Source organism: Artemia franciscana, chromosome 8 (genome assembly GCF_032884065.1).
Source record: "Artemia franciscana chromosome 8, ASM3288406v1, whole genome shotgun sequence".
NCBI lineage: Eukaryota > Metazoa > Arthropoda > Branchiopoda > Anostraca > Artemiidae > Artemia > Artemia franciscana.
This window is the reverse complement of record NC_088870.1, coordinates 35,814,468-35,841,235: the sequence shown is the minus strand read 5'-3', so window position 1 is coordinate 35,841,235 and position 26,768 is coordinate 35,814,468. Positions and strand designations below refer to the sequence as shown.

Genomic DNA, 26,768 nt, shown 5'->3' with positions numbered 1-26,768 from the left:
GATTCGCCATGTTTCTGGCCCCATTTTGGAGGACCCGTGCCCCGCACCAAATATTTATGTGCACTTAGGTCCTCGATGGCCTACGGACTTAGGTCTGTTAGATAAGAAATGTAATGACCTCTTGGGGAACTTGGGGGGGGGGTACCTCCAAACTAATACTTTTTTGTAAATTAGAGTCCACTTGCTCCAAAGATTTACACCTTCCCGTTTAAAACTAATTTAGACTAAAAAAGATATTTGGTCCATTTTTAACCTCCTAACAACATCAGTATTTCCTTTTTGATTCCAGCGGCCAGTAACCCCGCAATACAAGCGGCCAGTACCAGGGCGTCCATAGAAATGACCAGGTATCCCTTCAATCCCCTATAGACGCAGAGGCACGTTAACTAATACTGTTTGAATGTTACATCATGGGGAATGTTTCTAAGAGACGCAGGTGCATGCTACGTAATTGCATTTGTATGTTACATAATAGTTTCTTTTTAAAAACCTTCAGGGGCCCCCGCCTAATCAAGATTTCCTTGGATGTTACGTCGTAGGGTCTGGGGTGTTATGTAATAGGGAGTGCTAGAGTCCACTAGTCAAGCAGAGGGGGGAGATCTACTACGATATTGTTCTTCACGATTTTTTTCAAAACGTTTCAAAACATCCCAAGACGTTTTTTAAGCCATTTTTCTTCAAGTCGTTTTTAAGACGTATCAATACATTTCAAGACCTTTTTGAGACATTTTCTTCAAGACTTTTGAAGATTACTTTTGTTCTTACGTAATAGGGAATGTTTATTTGTGCTAAGGATGACGCATTCACATGTGACTTCACATGCGACGTTTGTTCAGGGCCCTATGGAGAATCCCTGCTTGTAACTGAGGAGGACACACGTGTGGGACGTTACGAATTGACGATGTAAACTTGGGGTGTTACATAATTTATCACTTTAAGAGATCTTTTTCTTTCAAGGTGTTTTCTCAGGGAACATTCATTATCTAAAAAAATTTTATCCACATTAGAATTCGAAAGGGATTTCCCTCAATAAAATGGAGCACTAACTAGTTGGACCATGAGAGCCGTTCTAATACTATGATTCGGCTAGTACACTTTACATGATAACCTACAGCAAGCAAGGAGAACCTCCTGTTCGCGCATACTAGAATGATTAAATGAATTGCATGTTCCTGCATGCCTGCAATAATTGACATGCAGAGGGGGGAAAATTGATTACTAGAATTGATTGCGCTTGTTATGCATCTTGGTTGCTCATAGCGCATTTTTTTTGTACTATAGTTTATTATACTATAGAATGTTGAATGTGCTATCAGTGCTGAAATAAAGGCGAGAGAGGCTACAAGATATTTAAATTGCGTAAACGATTATCTATCGAAGTTTCATCCTAAAACAACTAATCTAAATAACACAGAGTTTTGTATATACAAATTTTATTGATAAAAACAAATTTACAAGGCATTATTACAACATGGGAAAAGCAGTTAAGGCACAACAAACGACAAAAAAAAGCATGAAAAGCTTATAAAGGATAAAATATAATAAAAAAGAACCATGAATGAAAGAAAGATAAGGGTCCTAGCAACCAATTCCAGAGGGGAGGGTTGATTTTGGAGTCAAACTAAATCCAAATTAAGATCTATTTATGAGAGCTTTTAATGAAAATTCCGCGTTTTTGAACCAAGGCTGTGCATATTCACACCACCGTGCCAATATGTGGCTAGCCCACCCTAGTAAGCAATTCCAGAGGCGGGGGTTGTTATTAGATGTAAATTTAAGCCATATTGAGGTAATTCCGAGAGGTCTCAGTGAAAATGCCTCGCTTCTATTGTACTATCGGATGCGCCTGTCTGTTACATTCCATTAATTTAAATTTTAATACTGATGAAAACATATTTGAAAAACGAAACATGAAAAGGACCAAAAAAAACACAGATTTTTGCACTCAGTTATTTCTGAGACGTTTTAATGAAAACGCCACGTTTCTTTGAGCCAAGCCTATGCATACTCACGACACCGTGACAATATGTGGCTAGCCCACTCTATCAAGCAATTCCAGAGTGGGAGGGTTGTTATTAGAGGTAAATTTAAGCCGCATTAAAAGGTATTTCTGAGAGGTCTTAGTGAAAATGCCTCGTTCCTATTGTACTATCGGATGTGCCTGCCTGTTACATTCCATTAATTTAAATCTTGATACAAACAAAATCACATTTTGAAAAGTAAACATGAACAAACATAAAAAAGAGACAGATTTTTGCATTCGGTTATTTCTGAGGGGTTTTAATGAAAATGTCACGGTTCATTGAGCTAGGGCTATGTAGATTCACGCCACCGTGACAATATGTGGCTAGCAAACCCAAGCAAAACATTCCAGAGGGGGAGGCCTGTTATTAGAGGTAAATTCAATCCATATTAAGGGGTATTTCCGAGAGGTCTTAGTGAAAATGTCTCATTTATATCGCACTATCGGATGCACGTGTCGGTTGCATTCCATTAGTTTAAATCTTGATACTAACATAATTACATTTTGAAAAAGAAAACATGCAAACGAAAAAAAAGAGACAGATTTTTGCGTTCGGTTATTTCTGAGAGGTTTTAAGGAAAATGCCACGGTTCATTCAACTATGGCTATGCATATTCACGCCACCGTGACAATATGTGGCTAGCAAACCCTAGCAAAATACATACTAAGAGGTATTTCCGAGAGGTCTTAGTGAAAATGACTCATTTCTATTGCACTATTGGAAGCGCATGTTTGTTACATTCCATCAATTTAAATTTTGATACTAACAAAATCACATTTTGAAAAACAAAACACGCAAATGAACAAAAAAAGAGAGAGATTTTTCCATTAGTTTATTTCTGAGAGGTTTTTAATGAAAATGCCAAGGCTATGCATATTAACGCCATCATGACAATACGTGGCAAGCTCACCCTACCAAGGCATTCTAGAGGGAGAGGGTTGTTATTAAAGACAAATTTAAACCGTTTTAAGAGTATTTTTCTGGGGGGTTTAATAAAAAATTTTCTTCCTGTGACTGAGCGTTAGGTTTCATCCCCCCTCAGGCGAAAAAAATTCTTTCAACACCTCCCAGCTTAACTTTAAGCTCTAAAACATGTCATCCCAAGCAATTCACACCACCGTGGCAATATGTGGCAGGCCCATGGCATCTCGATCTTGGATATTATCCAAGTCAAAGCTATCCAAGAATATTATTGGATATTATTCCCAAGTCATTTTCCAGGTAATTCCACGATAAAAATATGATTTAAATCTAACGGTTCACGTTTATGCAAACCATGCCCCAACGTGATACACCATCTTAATCCAAGCCACCGTGAGACACTGTGACTGAGACCTCTGGCACCTTCTAGCATCCATCATCATTCGTAGGACATGTTCCAGATATTTTCATGATAAAATCATGCATTAAATCCAACGGTTCGAGTTTTTGAAGATCACCCTCTCCGCATTGCACTTCCTCAATTCACACCACCCACGCCACTATATCTCAGTTAACAACTCTATTATGTGCACACACTTTCTCGAGCTCATCTTAACTTTCTTTTCAAATAATAAGTATGTTTTTATCCTTCCACAACTAATATTCATCGAAAACATACAATAAAATAACTACTTTCGATGACCAACCGCAGAGTACTGCGGAGGCAGCTGCATAAAAAAAAGTGAGTTTCACATCTAAAAGTCTAGATAGTGACTCGTTTTCATCACCTCATATGCTGCAATCTTTTTTTATTTTAGGTATAGATGGCAACATAACTGAATGTTAAGTTTGGTTATATTGAGTTAACTGCTTTCAAGTTAGATTCGTTTTGGTTCACCTAGCGTACCCTGTCATGCCACGCTAGTCCTTAGGAAAATGCAATGAATAAACCTCTTTAAATTTAATTCATCTGTTCAAACTTTCTACTCAACAGAGTTAAAGCTATTCATTCTAGGGAAAATTCATGGAATCAACCACTTTAAATTTAATTCATCTGTTCAAACTTTATAATCAATACAGTTAAACCCTTTAGTCCTCAGAAAAATTCAATGAATAAACCGTATCAAATTTAATTCATTTGTTCCAACCGGAGCCAGATTTGGAACTCGGATCGTGGCGGGCATAGCGGGAATCGGAACCGTTTGAACCAGAGTGGAAGCCAGCAGAATCAGAAGTGGGACCGTTGTAACCAGGGGCCAGAAGCGGGGGGAAGCGGAAACGGATATCACTTTATTAGAAAATATCCGAGAAATGTCTTAGAAATGAGAGGGGGCCATAATGTGCCAGACGGTCAGTCATAGTATGGCACGGTGGTGTGAATTGACGTGGTGTATCACGTTGAAGATGGCTTGCAAAAACCCGAACTATTGGATTTAAAGCATGATTTTTAACAAGAAAATATCTGGAAAGTGTCTTAGGAGTGATGAGGGGCGGCAGAGGGTACCAGAAGAGCAGTCATAGTGTGACATGGTGGCGTAAATTGACATGGTGTATCACGGAGGGTTGGTTTAAGAAAACACGAACCATTGGATCTAAAGCATAATTCTTAACATTAAAAGATGTGGAAAATGTCTCAATAATGATGAAGGGTGCTAGAAGACCAGTCATAGTGTGGCACGGTGGCGTAAATTGACATGGTCTATCATGAGGGTTGGGTTACGAAAAAATGAACCATTTTAGGATTTTTTTCTCATTCACCGCGTCGTGAATGAGATAGTGCGACACAGAGGATGGTTTGCAAAAAACCGAACCGTTGAATTGGAAAATGTCTTGGGAATGATGAGGGGGTACCAGAGGGCCATCCATAGTGGTATGGTGGTGTCAATTGAGATAGTGTAGCATGGAGAGGTTCGTTTGCGAAAACTCGAACCGTTGGATTTAATGGATGATTTTATCATACAAATATTTTTAAAAATGTCTTAGGAATTATGAGGGGGTGCCAAAAGACCATTCTGTGTGGCACGGTGGAGTGAATTGAGATAGTGTAACATTTTTGGGTAGCTAGCAAAAAAATGAACCAACGGATTTAGAGCATGATTTTTAACGAAAAATATCTTAGGAATGAAGAGGGGATGCCAGAGGACCAATCATATATGACACGGTGGTATGAATTGACAAGGTGTATCACGTTTGGGTGGCTTGCAAGAAAACACGAAACATTGGAATCGTATTTTTATCATTAAAAAATCTGGAAAATGTCTTACGAATGATGAGGGGTGCTAGAAGGTGCAAGAGGACTGAGTCGGCGGTGTGAATTGGTATGAATCATGTTGGGGTTTGGCTTTCAGAAATATGAATCATTAAATCTAAATCGCGTTTTTATCATGAAAATATCTGGAAAACGACTTAGAAATGATAATATGTAACATCAGGATACCATGGGCCTGCCACATATTGCCATGGTGGTGTAAATTGCTTGGACTAACTTGAACTAGAGCTTAAATTTAAGCTGGGAGGTGCTAAAGACTTTTTTCGACTGAGGGGGAGTGAAATCTAATACTCAGTCACAGAAACATGGTATTTTTATCGAAAGCCCTGAGAAATATCTCTTAATATAGTTTACATTTGTCGCTAATAACTACCCTCCGCCTCTGGAATTACTTGCTAGCGTGGGCTAGCCACACATGATCACGGTGACATGAATATGCATAGCCTTGGCTTAATGAAATGTGGTATTCTCATTAAGATCTCTCAAAAATAACCAAATACAAAAATCTGCCTCTTTTTTCTGTTTGTTTACATGTTTCATTTTTCAAAATCTGATTTTGTTAGTATCAAGATTTCATCTTTCACAATGTGATTTTGTAAGTATCAAGATTTAAATTAATGGACTGTAACAGGCAGGCACATCCGATAGTGCAATAGAAACGAGGCATTTTCATTGAAACCTCTCGGAAATACCCCTTAATACGGCTTAAATTTACCTCTAATAACTATCCGTCCCTTCTGGAATTGCTTGCTAGGGTGGATTAGCCAAATATTGTCACGGTGGCGTGAATAGGCTTAGCCCTGGCTCAAAGAAACTTGGCATTTTCATTAGAACCCCTCCGAAATAACTGAATGCAATAATTTGTCCCGTTTCGTTCCTTTGTATGTTTCGTTTTCCAAATGTGATTCTGTAAGAATCAAGATTTAAATTAATGGAATGTAAAAGGCAGGCACATCCGATAGTGCAAATAGAAACAAGGCATTTTCACTAAAACCCCTCAGAAATACCTTTTAATAAGGCTTAAATTTATGTCTCATAGCAACACTCTCCCTCTAGAATCGCTTGATAGGGTGGGCTAGCCATATATTGTCACGGTGGCGTAAATATGCTTAGCCTTGGCACAAAGAAACGTGGCATTTTCACTAGAACCTATCAAAAATAACTGGATGCAATTTCTGTCCCGTTTTTGCTTCTTTTTATGTTTAATTTTTCACATGTGATTTTGTAAGAATAAAGACTTAAATTAATGGAATGTAAAAGGCAGACACATCCGATAGTGCAAATAGAAACAAGGCATTTTCACTGAAACCTAACGGAAAAACCTTTTAATACGGCTTAAATTTATGTCTAATAGCAACACTCTCCCTCTAGAACGACTTGCTAGGGTGGGCTAGCCATATATTGTCATGGTGGCGTGAATATGATTAGCCTTGGCACAAAGAAACGTGGCATTTTCCTTAGAACCTCTCGGAAATAACTGAATGCAAAAATCTGTCTCTTTTTTGTTCGTTTGCATGTTCCAATTTTCAAACGTAATTTCGTTAGTATCAGTATTTAAATTAATTGAATGTAACAGACAAGCGCATCCAATAATGCAATAGAAGCAAGGCATTTTCACTAAAAACTCTCAGAATTACCTCAATACGTCTTAAATTTACCCCTAATAACAACCCTCCCCCTCTGGAACTGCTTGCTAGGGTGGGCAAGCCACATATTGGCACGGTGGCGTGAAATTTCATGGCCTTGGCTCAAAGAAACGTGGCATTTTCATTACAAGCTCTCAGATATAGATCTTAATATGGATTAAATTTACCTCTAATATCAATCCTCCGGAATTTGTTGCTAGGACCCTCATGTTTCTTTAATTGATGGTTCCTTTTGCTTTTATTTTATCGTTTATAAGCTTTTTCATGTTTTGTTTTTCGTTTGTTATGCTTCAATTGCTTTTTCCGTGTTTTAATAACGCCTTCTAAATTTATTGTTATTAATATAACTTGTATGTAAAAAAGTCTGTGTCCTTCAGATTTCTTGTTTTAGGATAAAATTTCGATAGGTAATCGTTTACAAAATTTAAGTATCTTGTAGCCTATCTCGCCTTTATTTCACCCCTGATCGCATATTCGACTTCCAATAGTGTAATAGACCTGCAAAATGCGGTATGAGCAACCCACAATATTATCTGACAACACTCTCTAAAGTCATTACTTAAAATCTAGGTGCATACCAAGCGTAACAAAATTCTAGTAATTGATTTCCCCCTTCTGCATGTCAGTTATTGCAGGCACATGGGAACATGCAATTCATTTAATTATTTTAGTATGCACGAACAGAGGTTCTCCTTGCGTGCAGTAGGTTCATCTGAATCATCTGAAGTGTGTTAGCCGAATCAAAGTATTGGAAAAGTTCTCATGGTCCAACTAGTTAGCGCTACATTCTATTCAGGGGGATCCCTTTCGAATCCTAAAGCGGACAAAAATCTTTAGATAATAAATGTTCCCTGAGAAAAACACCTTGAAAGAAAAAACATCTCTTAAAGTATTATGTAACACCTCACGTGTACATCGTCATTTTGTAACAACCCACGTGTGTTTCCTCCTCATTTACAAGCAGGGATTCCCCATGGGCCCTGAAAAAAAACAATTCACATGTCAATCCGTAATCCTTAACATAAGTAAACATTCCCTATCACTTAAGAACTAAAGATATCTTGAAACGCTTGAAGAAAATATCTTAAAAGCGTCTTGAAATGTATTAAAACGTCTTGAAGAACAATGTCTTTAAAGATGTCTTAATAAAACTCTCCCTCGCTTGACTAGCGGACTATAACATTCCCTATTACATAAGACCCCAAACCCTATGACGTAACATCCAAGAAATCCTGATTGGGAGGGGCCCTGAAGGTTTAAAAAAATGATTATGTAGCATGCAACTCCAATTATGCATGCACCTGCGTCTCTTAAAAAACATTCCCCGTGATTTAACAACCAAACCCTATTAGGTAACATGCACCTGCGTCTTGAGGGGATCAAAGGGATACCTGACCGATTGTATGGACACTTTGGGGGTACTGGCCACTCGAATCCAAAAAGGGGATACTACTAACAACCTTCCTGCAACTACATGTGTAGTCCTCTTGGTCAAGAAAACGATTCCTGGGAGTTTCAAGCCAATCAGACGGCCAAAATTAAATATTCGCTCCTTGTTTCCATGGTAAAACTTATCAATAAACCATGACAATGTGTATATAATTTAGGGACTTTTTACCTGGGGCTGTGTGGGTTACATCAAACCAGGATGCATAGTAAGTGGACTTTCCAACTATTCTGATCAAAATGGTTTTCTAAATATTTTCAACCGATCTGATGGGTGGCAACTGGGGCGGGCACCCAGTTGTGCAAAGCTTATGGGAATGGGGTGGTTACCCTCTAGTCACCTTTTACTCTAAAAACAGCGCCATAAATTTCGATTTCCAAACAAAGGAGTCTTATCCCAGGTTTCTATGGCCACTTCTTCCATGCAAAGTGGCCAGGGAAAAAGTAAAAAATAAATAATACACTGAAAGCACTTCGCCCTTTACAAAGACAACTAATGAATATTCTTGTATACACATTCCAGACCTACCTAGTACGGATGTTTGGCTGCGTCCTCCAATGGCTTGAAAAAGGTAGCTGTTTCGTCGACATTTGCGCTGTGGATTTCCGAAAGGCCTTTGACCTAATCCGCCACCGGACTGCAGGCATGAATCTCCAGGAAATGGGGGCCAAACGATGCACCCTTGGCCTTGTACTTGACTTCTTAACTGGCCGAAAACAAAAAGTCTTTGCACTCCACGAAAACGATTCGGATTCATCATGGTCAGATGCTTCTTGCGGGGCCCCACAAGGCACAAAATTAGCTGGAATAATTTTCCTGGCTGTAATTAATTCCCTGCTTAACCATCACGACGACCGTTACAAGTTTGTAGATCATCCGTCCATAGTGCTCGCTTACCTGGTCGAAAACACTATCATAACAAAGCAGTTTTCAGACCAGTTATTTGATCAGCTAAAGACCGAATGCTCAAGTCATGATCTTACCATTAACGTAGCCAAGTCGAAGATAATTCTTTTCAACCCTCTGAAGCAGAATATAGATATGCCTCTAGTCCCTTTCCCGATTGTGAAAGAAATAAAAATCTTAAGAGTAACTTTCACTAGTGACTGTAGTTTCAGTGCCCATATTAATTTAACCGTCCACAAGGCTAATGCAAGCCTTCAGACACTTACCAAAATGAGGCGTTTTGGGTGTGATACTAAAAGCCTTCTCCATGCCTACACTTGTTATGTTCGCCCGTTGCTCGAGTACGCGTGCCCGGTGTGGGGTCCATCTGCTATCCGCACAGCGTACCTATTACGCGACATAGAGTGCGTCCAGAAAAGAGCAACAAGGATTATACTCCGAGACCGTGGCATACCCTACGATCAAGCCCTCGCTAAATTAAATTTATCTCCACTTAAAGTCCAGCTGGAACACCTTATTCACCAATTTGGAAAATTCATCCTAGCCAATAAGAGCCACCGATCACTACTACCCGAACCAGCCCCTCCCAATAGCCGAACTCGATTACGAAATAAACTTGTACCCCCTAAAGTACTAACCAATCGATACGCAAACTCATTTGTGCCTTTTTTCACATCAGTTTTTAATGCTGAGTTGTAGTGTGTGATTTTTGTTTAAATGTATGATTTTTGTGAGAAAACTGAATTTAGCTCTATGCTACGATAGTTTTTAAATATACCGATCTCTCTCTCTCTCTCTCTCTCAACTGTATACTAAGCAAATTAGCTGTCTTAGGATTGGTCTGATTCCCCTGGAAAAATTAAAAAAATAACAACCAAACGAAGCTGCTTTGCCTGATCTTCATCCCCCCATGTAGAAAAATGTTCTGGTTCTAGTCTGTTCTGGTCAACTCTAAAAATGTTATCCCCCACTTAGAATTGGATCTGATAGTACCTATGGGATAAACTAGCTATCTGCATTCACAGATGCATACATTTCTGAAAACTGGGGAGGGGGACTTCTTCCGGAAGAATAAATAGTGTCTTTCAAGGACTAAAATCACCATATTTTTCATGAGGAGATACAAGTCAGGCCAGTCTTGAGGGAGGTATTCTCCCACTCTCTCCTCTGTAATGTACCTTTATTTATAAAGTGGTAGTTATGTCACACAAAACTACTCAGAGGCAGTTACACATAATCAAAACTTTATGGTTAGGATATATAATGAGGTTTTAAAAAAAGGCTTCAACTCAAATAGCCTAGAGAGCATTCCCAGACCCCAAAATGCGGTAACTATTATATATCTAATCATTATATATCTGGATATGATCTCTGTTTGAAGATGAGCCTCTTACAGCGAGAATTGTTAGACGCAATTATGTTAAACAATAAATTTGTGTCTGAAAAAGCACCTGAGATAGAGAACTACCCGAATTTCTATGCCCAGATACATAATAATTATTATACAACTGGATCTGGATGAGCTCCCTCTGAAGTATAGGTCACTTCTTTCTCAGGAAAAACTTCACGACTCCTGTAGACCTAGGGTTCTGAATCATCTTCAAAATTACACTGTCGAGCATACATATTTGCCTCTTTTTGCAAAGTCTTCCTAAAAGGAACAAACTTTTTGCAAATCCTCTGCAGCCTTCAGCTGACTGAGGCTTCCTCAATCCTACAATCCCCTTAAATAATCATCTGTGCATTTGGGAGTTTCAGTACTCAATCAGCTTCATTAGTTATAACTATTCATATGTGCAGTCACACCTTCACATATTAGGGGGGGGACCGGTTGGAATCACTCATGATTCTTAACATAATTGGGCCATAAATGCACGTGTCTACGCCCTCAAATACCCTTCTGAAACACCCCAAAAGCTTCGGTTTTACACACCTGTGTGCAGAATTCATAAGACATGATAATTTACCTTAAAGTAACTTGAAAATGACCAATTTCCAAGCATTTCAAAAAATGTATGATGTGTTCCATCTTTGCCAACATCTGATAAGTCATTATGTTTTCCACCAACTCGTATGCACTTTTGACTGTTGACTACTTGTGCATACTTCTCTTGGCTGAAACCAAGAAAAATGTTTTTGAACTAAAACAAGAGAATTCACAATAAATAAATATGCTAACTAATTAGTAAGATTGCCAATGTGCATTTATATTTCTTTTAAAACAATAATAGAAGGTAAGTGAATAGCTACAATACACTCTAATCACACAATTTTGGAAAGGATTCAGCAGAAACAAATCAGGCAACAAGGATTTTTTCTTCCTTGGTTTTTGACTTACTTGACATAATTCCCATCTGCCCTTGAAGGCAGTCTTGGGGCCTCTTTCTTCGTAACAGCGTGGACACGCCTTCTGTATACCTCACAGTCTTCTGATAAACGAAGAAGGTTGGAAAGGCGATGAGGCGGAAAATTTTTCCTTCTACTTCTTGGGGGGACGACAACGAGGATGAGAACCGTGAATTTGGTCTCAAAGTCGATTTTCGGGAGACATAACTGACTCATCCGTTTGACATGATCGAGCCACCGAAGTTATTGGAATTGGATCTTAGTGATGATTGTTGATTGGATTTGTAGGTGCCCAAGGAGTTCGACGTTTATCTACCTTCAACGCCCGTGCTGCACATGAGTATACTGTGACTGTGATAGGGATAATCGAAGCATCAAAAAGTTGTGTCTGAAGTCGTAGAGACAAATCGTTGCTCCGCCATATGAGCATATGGAACTCGCGAAGGTAAGCCACCTTTTTATATGTTTCGAATGGCTATCGTCATTGGTGAGTAGACTGTCAAGGTAGGGGAACACTTTAGTCTACTGAATTTTATCTCCGTTAAGTTTCAAGTCAGGCTTAGTTATATCCTGTAGCATCCGCAAGCAGCGAATAACCTTGGTTTTTAATTCGTTTATCATCCTGTGCTTGGTTTTACCACAACCATGATTGATTTTCACACAACCTACAACAGTTCTGCTTGAAAATATAAATTAAAAATTAATGACAATAGGATAGTAGATCTATCATCTGCCATTGTTTTGACCCGCAATTGTTTTAGACAGAGTTGAATCTCTTTTTGAAAATTCTCGTAAATTTGTGCTAGCCATTACGTTTTACTTTTAGGTTTAACATGGATAGTTTTTACTACACCTGCAGTGCCAAATGGCAACTCTTTTACATTTGAAGATTCACTCTAATGTTTTTGCGATCTTTGCTTATTATGGGTTGTTGTTTGCTTTTACTAGGTTGGAGATACTTCTGCAACCATAGGGCCCAGAATTTGATCCCACCTGCCACAGAGCCGAAAAAGGAGCTTTTTAGTCAAGAAGAGTTGTTAATCAAAGAATGGATATCTGAATTGATTGTGGTAATAGCATTATGAAGTAAAGAGCAACATAATGAATTAAAGCGAACAAAAATATAGTCAAAATACAGAATCTGAGATTCTATGTTTCCAATACAGAGTTACATCACCACCACTGCGCTGTAGTAGCCACCAAACCATCATGCAATCTAAAGTTTGATCTGATCAAAGGTCTTGCTAATCATGTGAGAAATTCTACTTATAAGACCAAGTATTAAGTTGGCGTTTTATATTGATTATTTATGAATTTCAACTAGTGGTTTGCCTATTCTCTGATAGCAATAATTTAATTTATTTGTTTAGTTTTTAGACACCATAAATAGTTACAATTCCTTGAAAGTTCCAAATTAATCAACTCAGTTGTTCCTGAGTTACACCCTTTTAACAACCTATATAGGCATAATGTGCTTTGATTAATTGAATACGCCCCTCAAAATTCTCTGAAGGGTTTACCTGGATGCTCTTTTGTCTCGTTGAATACTAAATTTAAACATGACGACCTTTCTCAATAGCAAATACTGCATGTAAACAAGGGGCGAATTACATAACTTACAACCTTTCCCGAAAGGCTGTGAGGGGGGATGGGTGGATAGTCCAAAATATAGTTACTACAATTTTTAACTATGCTGAACAAAATGGCAATCTCAAAATTTCTTATTTGATGTGTTTGGGGAATTGATTTGCACGGGAGGAGGGTACCCTTTAACTGTTGGCTCTTAAAAAGGCAACTTAAAAAGCAACTAGAGTTGCCAATTTTCGATTGAATAGCCCCCCCCCCAAGTTGATATAAACCATCAACAAAAATCCTCCAATATGTTAACAATGGGCAACTGGCATAAGTCACAGCCCTTCCGCTAGGGGCTGGGGGATTTTTCAACCCCTGAGTTATTTGACTTTTCGATTATTTTGAACAAAATGGCTATCTCAAAATGCTGATAGGCATTAAAGAAAAAATTGCCTTAGGGGGGGGGGCTGGTTACCCTCTGATCACCTTTGACTCTTACAAAGGGCACTAGAAGTTTCGATTATTGTCGAACGAGTCCCATCCAAGTTTACACAAACACCCTTTCCATAAAAACCTTATATGCTAACAATAGGCCCTTGCCCTGAGGACTGGGGGGAATTTTCAAACACAGAACCATAGTTATTTGAACTTCCAACTGAAAAAAAAAGATGTCTTAAAATTTTGATCAGAAGCATTTGGGAGAAAGGGGGAGAGGGGGGGTTGCCCTCCGATCACTTTTGACTTTTGAAAAGGGGTCCGGAACTTTCAATTTCAAATCTAATGAACCTCCTTTCGATTTAATATGACCACCTTTTTCACAAAAACCTTATATGTCAACAATGGGTAACTTGCATTACATACAGCCCTTGCCCTAGGGGCATTGGGGTTTTTCAGCCCAGAAGGTATAGGTATTTGCCCTTTGTGCTATTTTGGACAAAATGGCTATCTAAAAACTTTAAAGAATACAATTGAAAAAAACGTTTGGGGGGAGGGGGCTACTTTCCCTCCGATTGTTTTATACTCTTAATTAATTTTAAAAACTTTTTTCATAAGACAATTTTTTCAAAGAAAAGTAAATAGCTTCATTAAGCCAAGAATGAGCAAAAATTAAGTCAAATAATCTTCCAAGCGTAAAACTACCAAAAATCACTATCAATGAACAAATGAAACTCAAAATGAACAGAAATTACAGTAAATAGCCAAGTCAAACTCAAAACAAGCAAAAATTAAAATGAGTAGGGCTGGCAAATCCTATGCCTTCCCAAGACCAGAAAACAATTTGTACTTCACTGAAAAAAACAAATAAACAAATGACCATGGATTGTCAGTTAAATTGACATATTCTGACATTTTCTTCATTAAGGCTTTGATAGTTTTTGCTTATGAAAGTAAAAAAGGTGACAACCTTTCAAACGTATTTTTTTTCCAGTAAACTGTAATTCCTTGTTGTTTAGTGTTTTTGAATATGTAATAATAATCATAATATTTATTTGTTCTAAGTGAGACCTAGCTTACAATGAAATAAATGGTCAGAATATTACATCCTGCCCCTTGGCATTCAGCTATGATGAACCACTTAAAGTGCTACCTTTCACCTGATATGATACTTTCCATATAATGATTATGCATTGCCACATTGTTCATAGACTACTGTTGCTCAGTGTTGAAGAACACCAACAAATATCCTTTGTACTTTATTCAATCTTTCTATGATACAGCAGTTATGGCAACATTTTTTCTTCCTAAGATTTACCTTAAGGCTAACCTATATACAGATACAGGCCTATTATCATGGTATAGAATTACTAAACAAAACCAGATTTTAACTTACTCAGAATACCATTGGACTCCATGTATATCTGCTTACCCTGTCTTTATCATGCAAATACCCTTCATTACTATCCTATTCTTCACAGCAGCTAATCTTGCCTCAGCATTTATCAACTGCAAATGTTTAGGCATCTTCTTAATTTTCAAACTTCTTGCAATTAATTGACATTTTTTTTTCTTCTTCATGATGATTTTTTTTTTCCAAATGGAAAATGACTTGGTTGTCTCTTGGTGTTTCAAGTGTATTTTACTGTGTAATATTGTATGTTATCTATTTCCACTGAGGTCTTTGCTTTGGTGTATTGTCTCTATCCAACTGGTAGCAGCTTTTCTTTAGAATTTCCTAGTATGAATACATTATATGATCATGACCTATGTAGGTTATTCACCAGAAACCAGAAAACCTTTGCAAACCAGAAAAAAGTGGTTGTTACCAAAATTTCATGGAAAACAAAACTACCCTATAAGACAAGCTAGTGAAAATTATAGAAATAATTACTAAAAAGAAAGTTATTTGAAATTTGACCATGTCTCCCTTTTCTAATCAGCTTACTTCAATAAACTACCATTAGTAACTGTAAAATTCTTGTTTAAGAAATTCTTGTTGTCACAGAAAGCAGTTGAGTTAGAGGAATAAAAATCTCAGGAACAATATACTAAGGAATTATACTAAAAATATACTCTGAGAAGGTATTGCAGAGCTACTATGTCTTTTCTAACTTTTGAGAGTTATAAGATTACAAACAAGAAAGGTATTCTGAATTCTGACAGGTATTCTGAATTCTGACAGAAGAAATACCTTAATTTTAGCTTCCAATCGCTTTTTCATTGGCTTTAAATTTTGAAAACATGATTCCTGTTAGTTCAGTAGAGTTTTAATCCATATCAAGGATTTTTTCCTTAATTTGAGAGATAGATTTACATATTTCTAAAACGTTATAAACTGGGATTGAGCAAAGGTATGACCATCAAAACGCTTTTCTTGGGCATCAGTTGGGCAGAGGATCTATTTTACAAGGTTTCATTTTTATAACACAAATATTACTAAAGGCCATCAAAGGTCAGTGACCTTTGAAGGGAGAAGAAACAGAGTTAGGTCCTTCAAATGTCTTCTTAGGAGATGATCTAATGCTCTGGATCTATTCTTGAGATTTTATTCAACTACATCAACTATTTTCAAAGATAACTAAAAGCCCCTAAACGAGCATTTTACCTTTGCAACTGAATCTCAAATATTTCAAATAAACCCAATATTGCAATAAATCACTCAGACAAGAATTTATTTTATCAGGTCAAAAAAGTGAAATACCAGTTAACAAAGGATGCATGTTATATCACAAGATACATTTCATAATATAGACACACTGGACTGAACAGATTCTCTAGGTGTGCACCATTTTAATTCACATTTTTATAAATAAATAACTTTTTACAATGAATTTTCCACAGGCCAACTGAAACATCTTAGTGAAATAAAACTTAACATTTAATATATTTTACGCCTCTTTTCCCTATAATAGCTGCTACTATGACAGTACACCCTACCCCCCTCAGGGTCCTATATATAGCCCTAACAATACATTCCTCTATTACTTCAATCTATTCATGCACCATAGCTGGTGCATGAATAGTCATCTCTATTTTAATGAAAACTATACATCTTGAACAGTCCTTAAAAAAACTAATACAATTAAATTGAATATTTGGTATATAATGATGTTGATTTCTGAGAACTCAGCAGTTCAAGATTATACTTCATTGTAATTTTTATTTTCATTTTCAGTGTTGTAAGTACAAAATAAACATTTGTATTATATTCGTTTTCAGTAAAGTGTCAGTGTGCAGTAGAGTTTAGACTTAAACAGTAAAGGAAACAGGCAGTAGCCAGACCCTTGTTTGTAGAATTTTTTTTTAGTTTTATTTGCATGTTCAAATTAAGTTTTACTAATTATAAGATGTATTTATTCATTTAACCAATGTAAGTAGTCCCTTAGATGGTAGTGATTTTAAAAAGTATAGTTTTTACAACTAATAATAGTAGTGAGGCAAACTAAGAGACTTCAGTTTTTTCCAACAGACTTAGTATTGATGCTGGCGACAGCCATTGCAAGATCATTGCTGGACTTAGTGTTGTTTTTAGTAATGTCAACTGCTTAACTTCAAAATTCAAGGATAATGAGGGCAATATTTATGCGTTTTCTGAAATTAAACCAAGGCAAGCCTTCCGGCCCCTGACTGAAACCCAGATAGCAGTTGATGACAAACTTTTCCATGGATGGCAGTAGGGGAATAGCCATATATGTACAAGATAAGATCCAGGTAGGCATAAGTGATATTAAGCTAGATTGCAAGCAATAGGTAGAACAAATTTGGATAAATATTAGCCTACCTGGGGATCCCATTGCACTTGGTTGTTTTTACAGGAGCCCTACTTCAAAACGTGTGGAGCAGTCACTCTTGGCTATTCATTGGTCTATAAATAGTGTTGCCCAAAAACATAAGAATTTATTCAGACTTGGCAATTTTAACTTACCTGTAATTGAGTGGGCTGAGGGATACAGCCACACAGGGATACATATACTTGCTATTCCAGGTGGTAACATTTCTGATAAGATTTAGAGAAGGACAAAATCCTTCACTCCTTGACCTTGTTTTGATAAATGATTCTGAGTCACTCATTAATATAGAATCACAACCCCCATTTGGAAACAGTCACCACATTGCAACACAATCAAACCCAACTAAACATCTTTACAAAAACTATACTCAAATAAGGCATGAACTCAATCAGTGTGATTAGCCATTTGGAGGTAGAAGACATGTCGGGGGAAAATGAAAATGAAAAATGTGCTGCTGAGCATTGTTAATGAAAATACAAATATCATGTGGAGACAGGAACCAAGAATTCTCCCCTTTACAACCATAGAAATGAAAATTGCAATGAAATTTGTCATCTATACCAACCCACAAATCTCAATCAGAGATACTCTGGAAAGCAGTTGTATCTCACTGGCATTTAATAATACTGAGCATCGCCATTGCAGATTATTTTTTCCCCAAGGGAGAACATTGAACTTTTCAATATTAAATTCAAGCCTCCATATATTGGCTCATTTGTAAAAGCTGTCTAGATCTAACTTTATTGAGGCTACACCTTGCTCTGTGTCAACAAAACCAATAAGTTTCAAGTCATCAGCATACAGGCTAAATTTATTGTAACATTTCTTGGGGCATCATTAATGTATTTGAAAAGTGTACAAATACAAGAAAATTATAGAAATACTTACTAAAAAGCAAGTTATTTGAAATTTCACCATGTCTCCCTTTTCTAATCAGCTTACTTCAATAAACTACCATTAGTAACTGTAAAATTCTTGTTTAAGAAATTCTTGTTGTCACAGAAAGCAGTTGAGTTAGAGGAATAAAAATCTCAGGAATTATACTAAAAATATACTCTGAAAAGGTATTGCAGAGCTACTATGTCTTTTCTAACTTTTGAGAGTTATAAGATTACAAACAAGAAAGGTATTCTGAATTCTGACAAGATCTCTATCTGTGTTAAGCAGATAATCTAAAAGGAAGTTAAGACAACTGCCCTAACTTCTGTTTTCAACATGTCTTTAAAGTTTCAACTTAATACCCTTAGCTGTTCCTTAGATATTACTGTTGTATCTTTTTGAAAACCTTTCTGCATACAGGGTGCTTTGATTTTGTTTGATATCCCCCTTACTAAAAGCTTTAGCTCAATATTCTTTGCCTTTTTGGAGACTCAGGATCAAACATGCTACTTTTCCATAATAGCCAAATTTGAGTATAAACAGTAGGTGGTAAATCTTTATATTAACAGAATATTCAGATAGTAAGGAAACAAACTTGCCTCTAGGATCTGAATTTTATCCTAAATCCAAATAAAATGTATATTTCTATTAATAATCTTTCTTAGCCTTACCTAAACATATAGGCAATGATATTTATTTCCTATGTATTTATTGATTTTCAATTTTGCCACTGTAAATTCAATTTATGAATAAACTGCTTTAACAATATTGATGCTAGCACAGACATATAGCCTAAGCCATATCTAGGATAAGAGAAAAGGTATCATCTAAAGTTTCTGTACAAAAAAAGATGTCATATTTGGTTTCAGGATGAAGTTCTGATTCCAGAGGTAGCCTATGTTTATTTCTTAGCTGTCTGAATATCCTGTTACTATAAAAGTTTACCCAATATTCAACTCATATAACTTGCAGCACTTGCCTCAGGGGCCGTAAGGGTTAAGTTATCCCATTCTATTCAAATGATGCCTATTGACCTTAATGCGCACTTCAGATGCTTGACATCTGTCACTGATCTGGATCTTGCCAGCAGTATTTCCTGTTCCTGCATGACCACTCACTATCCAGTGACTTCTTGAAAGTTATAGGTGAGGTTGTTGACACTGTAGACTCAGAGAGGGAATTCCAGCTGTTGACAATCCTTTTGGAAAAGAAGTTTTGATGCATTCTAGTGTTCACATGGCATTTAGGAAGTTTCTTTGAATGGCCTCTTGTATGGGATTGGTAGGACATATTCAGGTTGAGGAGACTAGATGTGTCATTAGAGAATTTATGGGTAAGCAGTATGTCACCTCGTCTGCGGTGATACACCAGAGTGGGTAATTTGAGTTCTTTAGTCTTTCATTGTAGGGGAGGTCTTTCAGCCCATTTATAACCTCGGTGGCACGCCTCTGCACGCCCTCAAGAAGTCTTGTTTTTTGCCTTTATATTGGGGAGCGGCTATGCAGTTTCCAAAGTCAAGGTTCAGTCTTATGATGACCTTATAAAGTTTAAGAAAGACTTTGGGTGATCTGCTTGTAATAGATCTCTTGAGTAGACCAAGTCCTGTATTAGATTTAGAAACCACATTCCTTATGTGGGAGTGAAACTTGAGCTGATTATCAATGAGTACACCTAAGTCCCTTTCTTCATTGTGGGTTTGAAGATCAATCCTTGTTCACTTCTCAGTATCCCACATTGAGTATACTGCGTTTTCATTCTTTGGTCCAAAGTGCAAGACGCAGCGTTTGCTGATGTTTAATGACAGTAGCCACTCTTCAGCCCACTTGTTGATATAGTCAAGATTGGCTTGGAGGCTTGTGCTGTGTGCTGGACTGAAAAGCTTAGAATCATTGGCAAATAGTGTGATATCGTTGCTGACCCTAGTGACTAAATCATTTATGTAAATCAAGAAGAGGGTTGGGCCAAGGACTGTACCTTGTGGGACACCACTGATGATATTGCAAGGTTTGGAGTATATCTTCTGACCACCTGATCCAAACAGTCTGACCCTTTGTGTGCATTTAGTGAGAAAACACATGAGCCAATCGAGCCTTCTCTGGGGGACCTTGTCAACCGCTTTGGCTAGATCAAGGAGAATCAGATCAACAGGTATACCAGCGTTGAGGAGCTTGGTGATGATATTATAAGTTTCAAGTAGATTGGTTTCCACCAACTTATTGTGACAAAATCCATGTTGGTTATTAGAAAGTATCATGTGGGTAGTAAGATGGTCATGGATTGCATCATTCATGATTTTCTCAAGAAGCTTAGCAACAATAGACATTAGGCTGATTGGTCTGTAATTCTCTGCTCTGGATTTGCCCCCTTTCTTGAAAATGAGGGCCACATATGCCTCTTTCCAATAGTGCCAGAGTTAAGCAAAGATTGGAAGATGTTTGTAAGGGGTGCAGTGATGATACTTGCAACTTCTTTCAGTAACCTTGGATGGATGTTGTCTGGTCCAGCAGATTTGTTGGCATCAAGGTTTGAAAGTTGCTTTAGTATGGCAGCTTTGTCTATGATTATTTTGTTCATTTGACCAGTGGTGTTGGATAAAGGCACTGGTGGTAGTTGGCCATCTGATTCAGATGTAAAGATGGAGGCAAACTGTTGGTTAAACAACTCAGCAATTTCTCTTAGATCGGTTGCTACACTATTGTCTTCCCTCATAAGACGTTTGATGTTGTGGCGGTTATGATCTTTGCTTGAGATGTAGTTCCAGAATTTCTTGGGGTTGTTTTTGCAGTTATCTGTGAGTTTGGACTCAAAGTCCAGGTGCAATTGCTTAGTCAGTCAGTGCAGTTTGTTACATGCAGTAGCAAACTTAGTATAGTTGGCTTTGTCCCCTATCTTTTTGTACTTCTTCCCATAGTGGGATTTTCAGTTCCTCTCTTTCCTGATTTCCCTGGTCATGTATGGTAGGATTTTAGGTTTGGGGACCATCTTAACTGATGTGTGCTGTTTCTCTGCATTGAGAAGAAGGGTTTTGAAGATGTTCCATTTGTCTTCCTTCAAGGGTATTGTCCCAATTAACATTAGATAAATTGGCTCTAATGGATCTGTAGTCAACAAATGTTTTCTTGACAAGTCTGTTGGTTATTTTCTTGATTGATGTCTAGATTTCTTGCAGTAGGTGGTCACTCTTTCTAACTGGTGGCATGTAGTTGAATTTCTGGACTAGTTCTGGGTTTTTCACAAAAACTAAGTTGAGGAGTGATGGTTTCTGGTGCAAACAATACCGCGTTGGCTGGTCTACAACTTGGTTTAGGGAGAGATTGTGGACGCATTGAATGAAAGGGGAAAACTCCTCTTGCAGGCAATTTGATGGTGACATTGTATATGGGAATCCATCACTCTAGGCTATATCAGGGAAGTTAAAGTCTCCAGCAATGAGTAAATTTCCTCTGAAGTTGGTGGTTGCTTTTTTGAAGACACAGGCAAGTGCCCACTTGGATTCCAACATTGACGGTGATGAGGGGCGTCTATAGATGCATCCCACCCTGATTAGAACATTGTGCAAGTTCTCAACTTCACAAAGATTAAACCATACTGTTTTGAGGTTTTTAAATTGAAGTGATAATTGCATAGGTTTGATGAAATACGAAGCTTTAACAAGGGCTATAATACCTCTATGGCAATCAGGGCTTGAAAGATTGGATATTATCTGGTATCCTGGGATTTTAACATGTTGGTCAGTTAGTTGGTTCCACCTATTATTTGGACACATTTTGGTAAGGAAGATCAAATCATAATCTTTATTATAAATTGCTGACCTGAGTTCATTGGTTTTGTTTGGTAGCTGATCTATATTGGTGATGGCTATGCTGAGATCAATGGATATCTGCAATTCTTCTTCAACATCCAATTTCAGGTCACTTTTGCTTTTATTTCTTCTTCTTATTCAGCAGGCGGGCTTTTCAGTCGATACTATTTAGCCCTTTTCCTTTTGGCTCACTCTGTGGGATCGACAGAGCTATGGAGCTGGTTTGTCTTATATGATTTGTATCTGCTCAGATTTCTTGAAGTATATCTTTTGATACCAGCAGTTGAATTATAAGAGAATATATATTGAACTCTGTGCTCTGCGAGAGAGTATGGTCAGCAAGACTCTTGGCTGTTAGTGGAATTTTGTGGTGTTTGAATCATTCTAGCATTTTACATTGCAGGGTATACTGTGCAGACGTCAGCATAATGCATTCAAATAGGCAGTGATCTATTGTTTCATTCTTAGGATTACATGCCCTGCAAAGGGGGGACGAGGGAACTTCGCCACTTGAATTAGGGATCTGATATGAAAATGCCTGAAAATTTAGCCCATTTGAACCTGACCGAATTCTATGATAAATCTTGGAAAGGTGCTTACTTGGGAAAGGTGATAGGGTAGGATTCTTATTATTTAGCAGTACCTCTGTAAGTCTCCAGTGGTAAATATCTCTAATGGGGATTGGTCTCCCACTTGGCTGGTCAATATTTAAAGCATTTTTTGCTATTTCATCTGCCTTATGGTTACCTATTATACCCGAGTGGCTTGGAATATACTGGATATGAGTTAAAATACCTTTTGAAGCAAAAATATCAATAATCCTAAGACAAAGAAATGTGTCAATATCCATCTTATTTTGAGAAGCTGACAAAAGAAGCTCAAAGCTTGACAAAGAGTCAGAATATATTATAATATTTTTAATATTAACACTCATATATTCATTAACCATGAGGAAATCTAATGCCATGATTATGGCATTTAGCTCGGCAGACATTACAGATGAATTATCGTGTAATCTCTCTCCTAAAGCAATATTATGGGTTGGGAAGAATGCTCCGCTTGCCACTTTCTCATTCATTTTGGACCCATCTACAAAAATTTGGAAATAGTTTTTATAAGCAACATTATTTAGCTCGGCAAATTTTTTCTGAATAAAAGAAATGGGGGTGAGTTCTTTGGTCCACTTTGAGAAGTCAGTCTTTATTATGGGGGTTGACCAACTCCAAGGGGGGTTTGGGGGAATGTGGGTGCAATAGATTTTACTGGCACTGGGAACTTCTTCTGGATATTTGCATATTCATTTGCAACGCCTCTAAACACAGATGGATTTCTTAACCAGTTATGCAGGGTATGAGAATCATTGGCTTCAATTTTTGTAAGGTAATTAATTAGTAGAGATCTTCTTCTTTCATTTATTGGTGATAGTCGACTCTCAGTAAGCAGAAACTTAGTTTTTGTTGGTTTCCTAAGACCAAATATAAGACGAATTACATCATTTTGCGTCGTTTCGATTTTTTGCATGTGGGTCTTAGCACAAGCACCATTACAGCCCCAAGGTGTGGCTAGTAGCCTTTTAATTATTCTTATTTTTCTATAGCACTTTTTTATTGTGTTTGTGATGAGGAGGTGGAAGTTTAGTTTTTGGTCAAGTATGAGCCCTAGATAATTAATATGATTGTCCTCTGGGATAAGTATTCCATTTAATGTTAGCCTTGCATTATAATGATTTCGCTTATGGTGGAATTGGATAATTTTTGACTTTGTGGGTGCAGTAGGTAAAATGGACTTTTGGGAGAACTTTTCAAATTGGAAAAGTGCATTTTGCAACTTTGAATGCACAATCTCGAAGGTATTGCCAGTTGCCCGTAATACCAGATCGTCAGCGTACTGTAGATTGGTATGTGGGAGGTTCATGTCCCACAGAAATAGTGAAAATAGGAGGCAGCTCAGGACTGCACCCTGTGGAAGGCCTTTGGTTATTGGAGTTTTGGGTGAAGAGGCTGAACATACACAAACAATGAAACTTCGGTTTTCTATGAAGGATTTTATGAAGGATACAAGTTTGGCGGGTAGTCCAAGGTTTGTAAGTTTAACTAAGAGAATCTGGTGGTCAACATTATCATATGCTCCTTCAAATCTAGGAATGCAGCAGTTAAGACATTATTTTTTTGATAGGGATTCATTTATTGCATTTGTTAACACTATGAAAGCATCTGTTGATGAGTGATGTTTCCTGAAGCCAGTTTGAGTATGAGGTATCAGATTATTCTTCTCAACAAACCATAGCAGCTGATGGTAAATCATTTTCTCCATTAATTTTCCCAGCACTGGGGTAATCATTATGGGTCTATATGACTCAGGGTCATGTTTAGGTTTGTTTTTCTCTAAAATTGGTATGAGAGATGAACATTTCCAGTTATTAGGGAATGTGGATGTAGCCCATGCATGATTATAGCAATTTAGGAGCTCCTGTTTGTACAAAGGGGTAAGATTCTTTATCCATATAGGGTGTATATTATCATAGCTACTTGCAGTATTGGCCTTGATATGCTGTATTCATTATTCAATTCATGTATTGAGAAGGGATGGTTTATATACTCTGAACCTGGTTGGGGCTGGTAAATAGGATTTGTCATGATTTGAGTGGTGATATTTTTGTTTTTTGATGTTAGCTTTTTTGAGAAAAGGGAGGCAAATAATTTTGTCTTATCAATGTCATTATCATAGTTGGAATTCTCGTGTATTAGTTCATACATAAGAGGGTTGGGGGATGTTTTTTTCCCACAGATTTTGCTTATAAATCTATGTATTCTTGGCTCAGATGTTTCTCTGGAAAGATTATTTGCAAAATTATTCCAATAATTATATTTAGCATTAGTTATTGTTCTCTTGAGGTTAGCCTTTGCTTGTAATTTACTTAAATACGTGACAGGGGATGGTTTTTTTAGGTATGTTCTCCTAGTTGCATTTTTTTATTCTCCACATAATTTGGCAATCTTTTGTCCACCATGCTTTAGGGGTGTCTTTAGGGATGGATTTCCTAGGTGAAGTTCTGGAGATAGCTTGATTAGCTGCATTTGTTAATATTGATGTCATAGCTTCAGCATACATGTCAGCAGTTACAACTGAGGTATGAGATTTCTGGGTTAAACTTAGGATTTCTTCATTTAAACTTATTTCTAAACATGGTCCAATTTGCTTTGGTGTTGACATATTTAGGGATATGTGGGAGAATATTGGCTGGTTCATTTAAAGAAGATACTATTGCAAAATGGTCAGTGCATAGATTTTCAATTTTCTTAATATAAATTTTATTTAGTATATTTATTGAAACAATTTGTAAGTCAATAGTTGAGAATTTGGCACTTTTGGGGTTAAAATATGTGTTTAGATTAGGAGGGGTAGCAATTGCTAAATCGGCATTATTTGAAATCAATCTTTCAATAAGCTTACCAGCTTTATTTGCTGGCTTATCCCCCCACAGAAGAGTGTGGGCATTAAAACCCCCACAGATGATTATGTTTTTCAGCATATTAGAATTAGTAATATAAGTGAAAAAGTCCATGGCATCTGTAGTGTGGCCATTAGGGTTATAAAGACAATATGTATGTTTTTGTATTATTTATCCAGACATTGATACCAATAACATCAACATCATTTGAAAAATCTGGGAAATTAATACTGCAAAATTTAATATTATTATTTAAAATTATAGCTACACCACCTCCTTTTCTCTGTGAAGACCTATCCTTTCTCAGGATAGTATATCCTGGAAACTTTGTTTGTTGGTTATTAGTCAAATGGGTTTCTTGAAGGCAAGCAATATCAATGGAATTATTATTCATAAAAGATAAAAGTTCATTTAACTTATTTTCTGAAAGTGATCTTACATTCCACTGGAGTATTGAAATATGCTGCTTTGTTGTTTTAATTTTCATTTTGCTGTGTATCAATGTTTAGCTTTGCTAGGAGCAGAGCAAGATCTTATTTTGCTTGGATATGCATGTGATAGGGCAGGTACAATTTTGCCAATTCGCTTATTATTTTTGATTTTTGTGGTTGTTTTAGGTTCATTGACTGTACTGCATTAGAATTTAGTATAAATAGGCACATGTTAGGTGTTAATTCATTTGGATTTTCATCTGGCTTTTTGTTGATAATTTGATTAATTCCTGTTAATACTTCTTATTCATTTCTACTTGGGAGAGGTGGCCATTCTGATCTTCTATCATTACTTGTAGAGGCTCGAAGGTTTGTCCAGGGTGAATCTCTTATAGGAATGTGAGCTTGGTTGCTTTGAGGAAGTAGTCTTATTGGGGGTGCTTGATGCTTTAGGTAGAATGGTTGGTCTGTGGGTGAGAGGGTTGGGTGGTTTCATAAAGTTTGTGGTCAGGTGTGATTGAGCTGCATTTGCTTCCATTGTTGCGAAAGGGTAAGGTATGTTTTTTACTGTTGCTATTTGGAGTGTTAGTGCTCGTTTTTTATATACAGGGCATAAAGTTTTATTTGTAGAATCATGGGGACCATTGCAGTTGATACATTTTGGCTGATTGTTTTTACAATTTGTCATTCCAGTGGGGTGGGAGTTTTTACAAGAATTGCATTCATGTAATGTTTCACTGCATGTGTTTTTTGTGTGTCCTAGTTTTAGACATTTTTGGCATTGGATAGGTTTTGGCTTGTGGGGTTTCCTTTGTCCAAAGAGGAATATCTGATCCAGGTTATTA

The 26,768-nt window shown here is 37.2% G+C and overlaps 1 protein-coding gene across 4 annotated transcripts in view; it reads right to left on the bottom strand.

Moving 5' to 3' along the window:
- The window catches only part of LOC136030356 (alanine--tRNA ligase, cytoplasmic-like), a 99,232-nt gene that overhangs the window by 70,741 nt on the left and 1,723 nt on the right, over positions 1–26,768 (bottom strand). For 2 of the 4 annotated variants that reach the window (XM_065709274.1, XM_065709277.1), the window contains exon 2: positions 11,181–11,354. The exons of 1 other annotated variant lie outside the window; for it this stretch is intronic. In XM_065709274.1, coding sequence (XP_065565346.1) covers positions 11,181–11,354 — 174 coding nt within the window. The remainder of the gene's footprint in view (positions 1–11,180; positions 11,355–26,768) is intronic. One more of the 4 variants, XM_065709276.1, reaches the window with a different exon arrangement.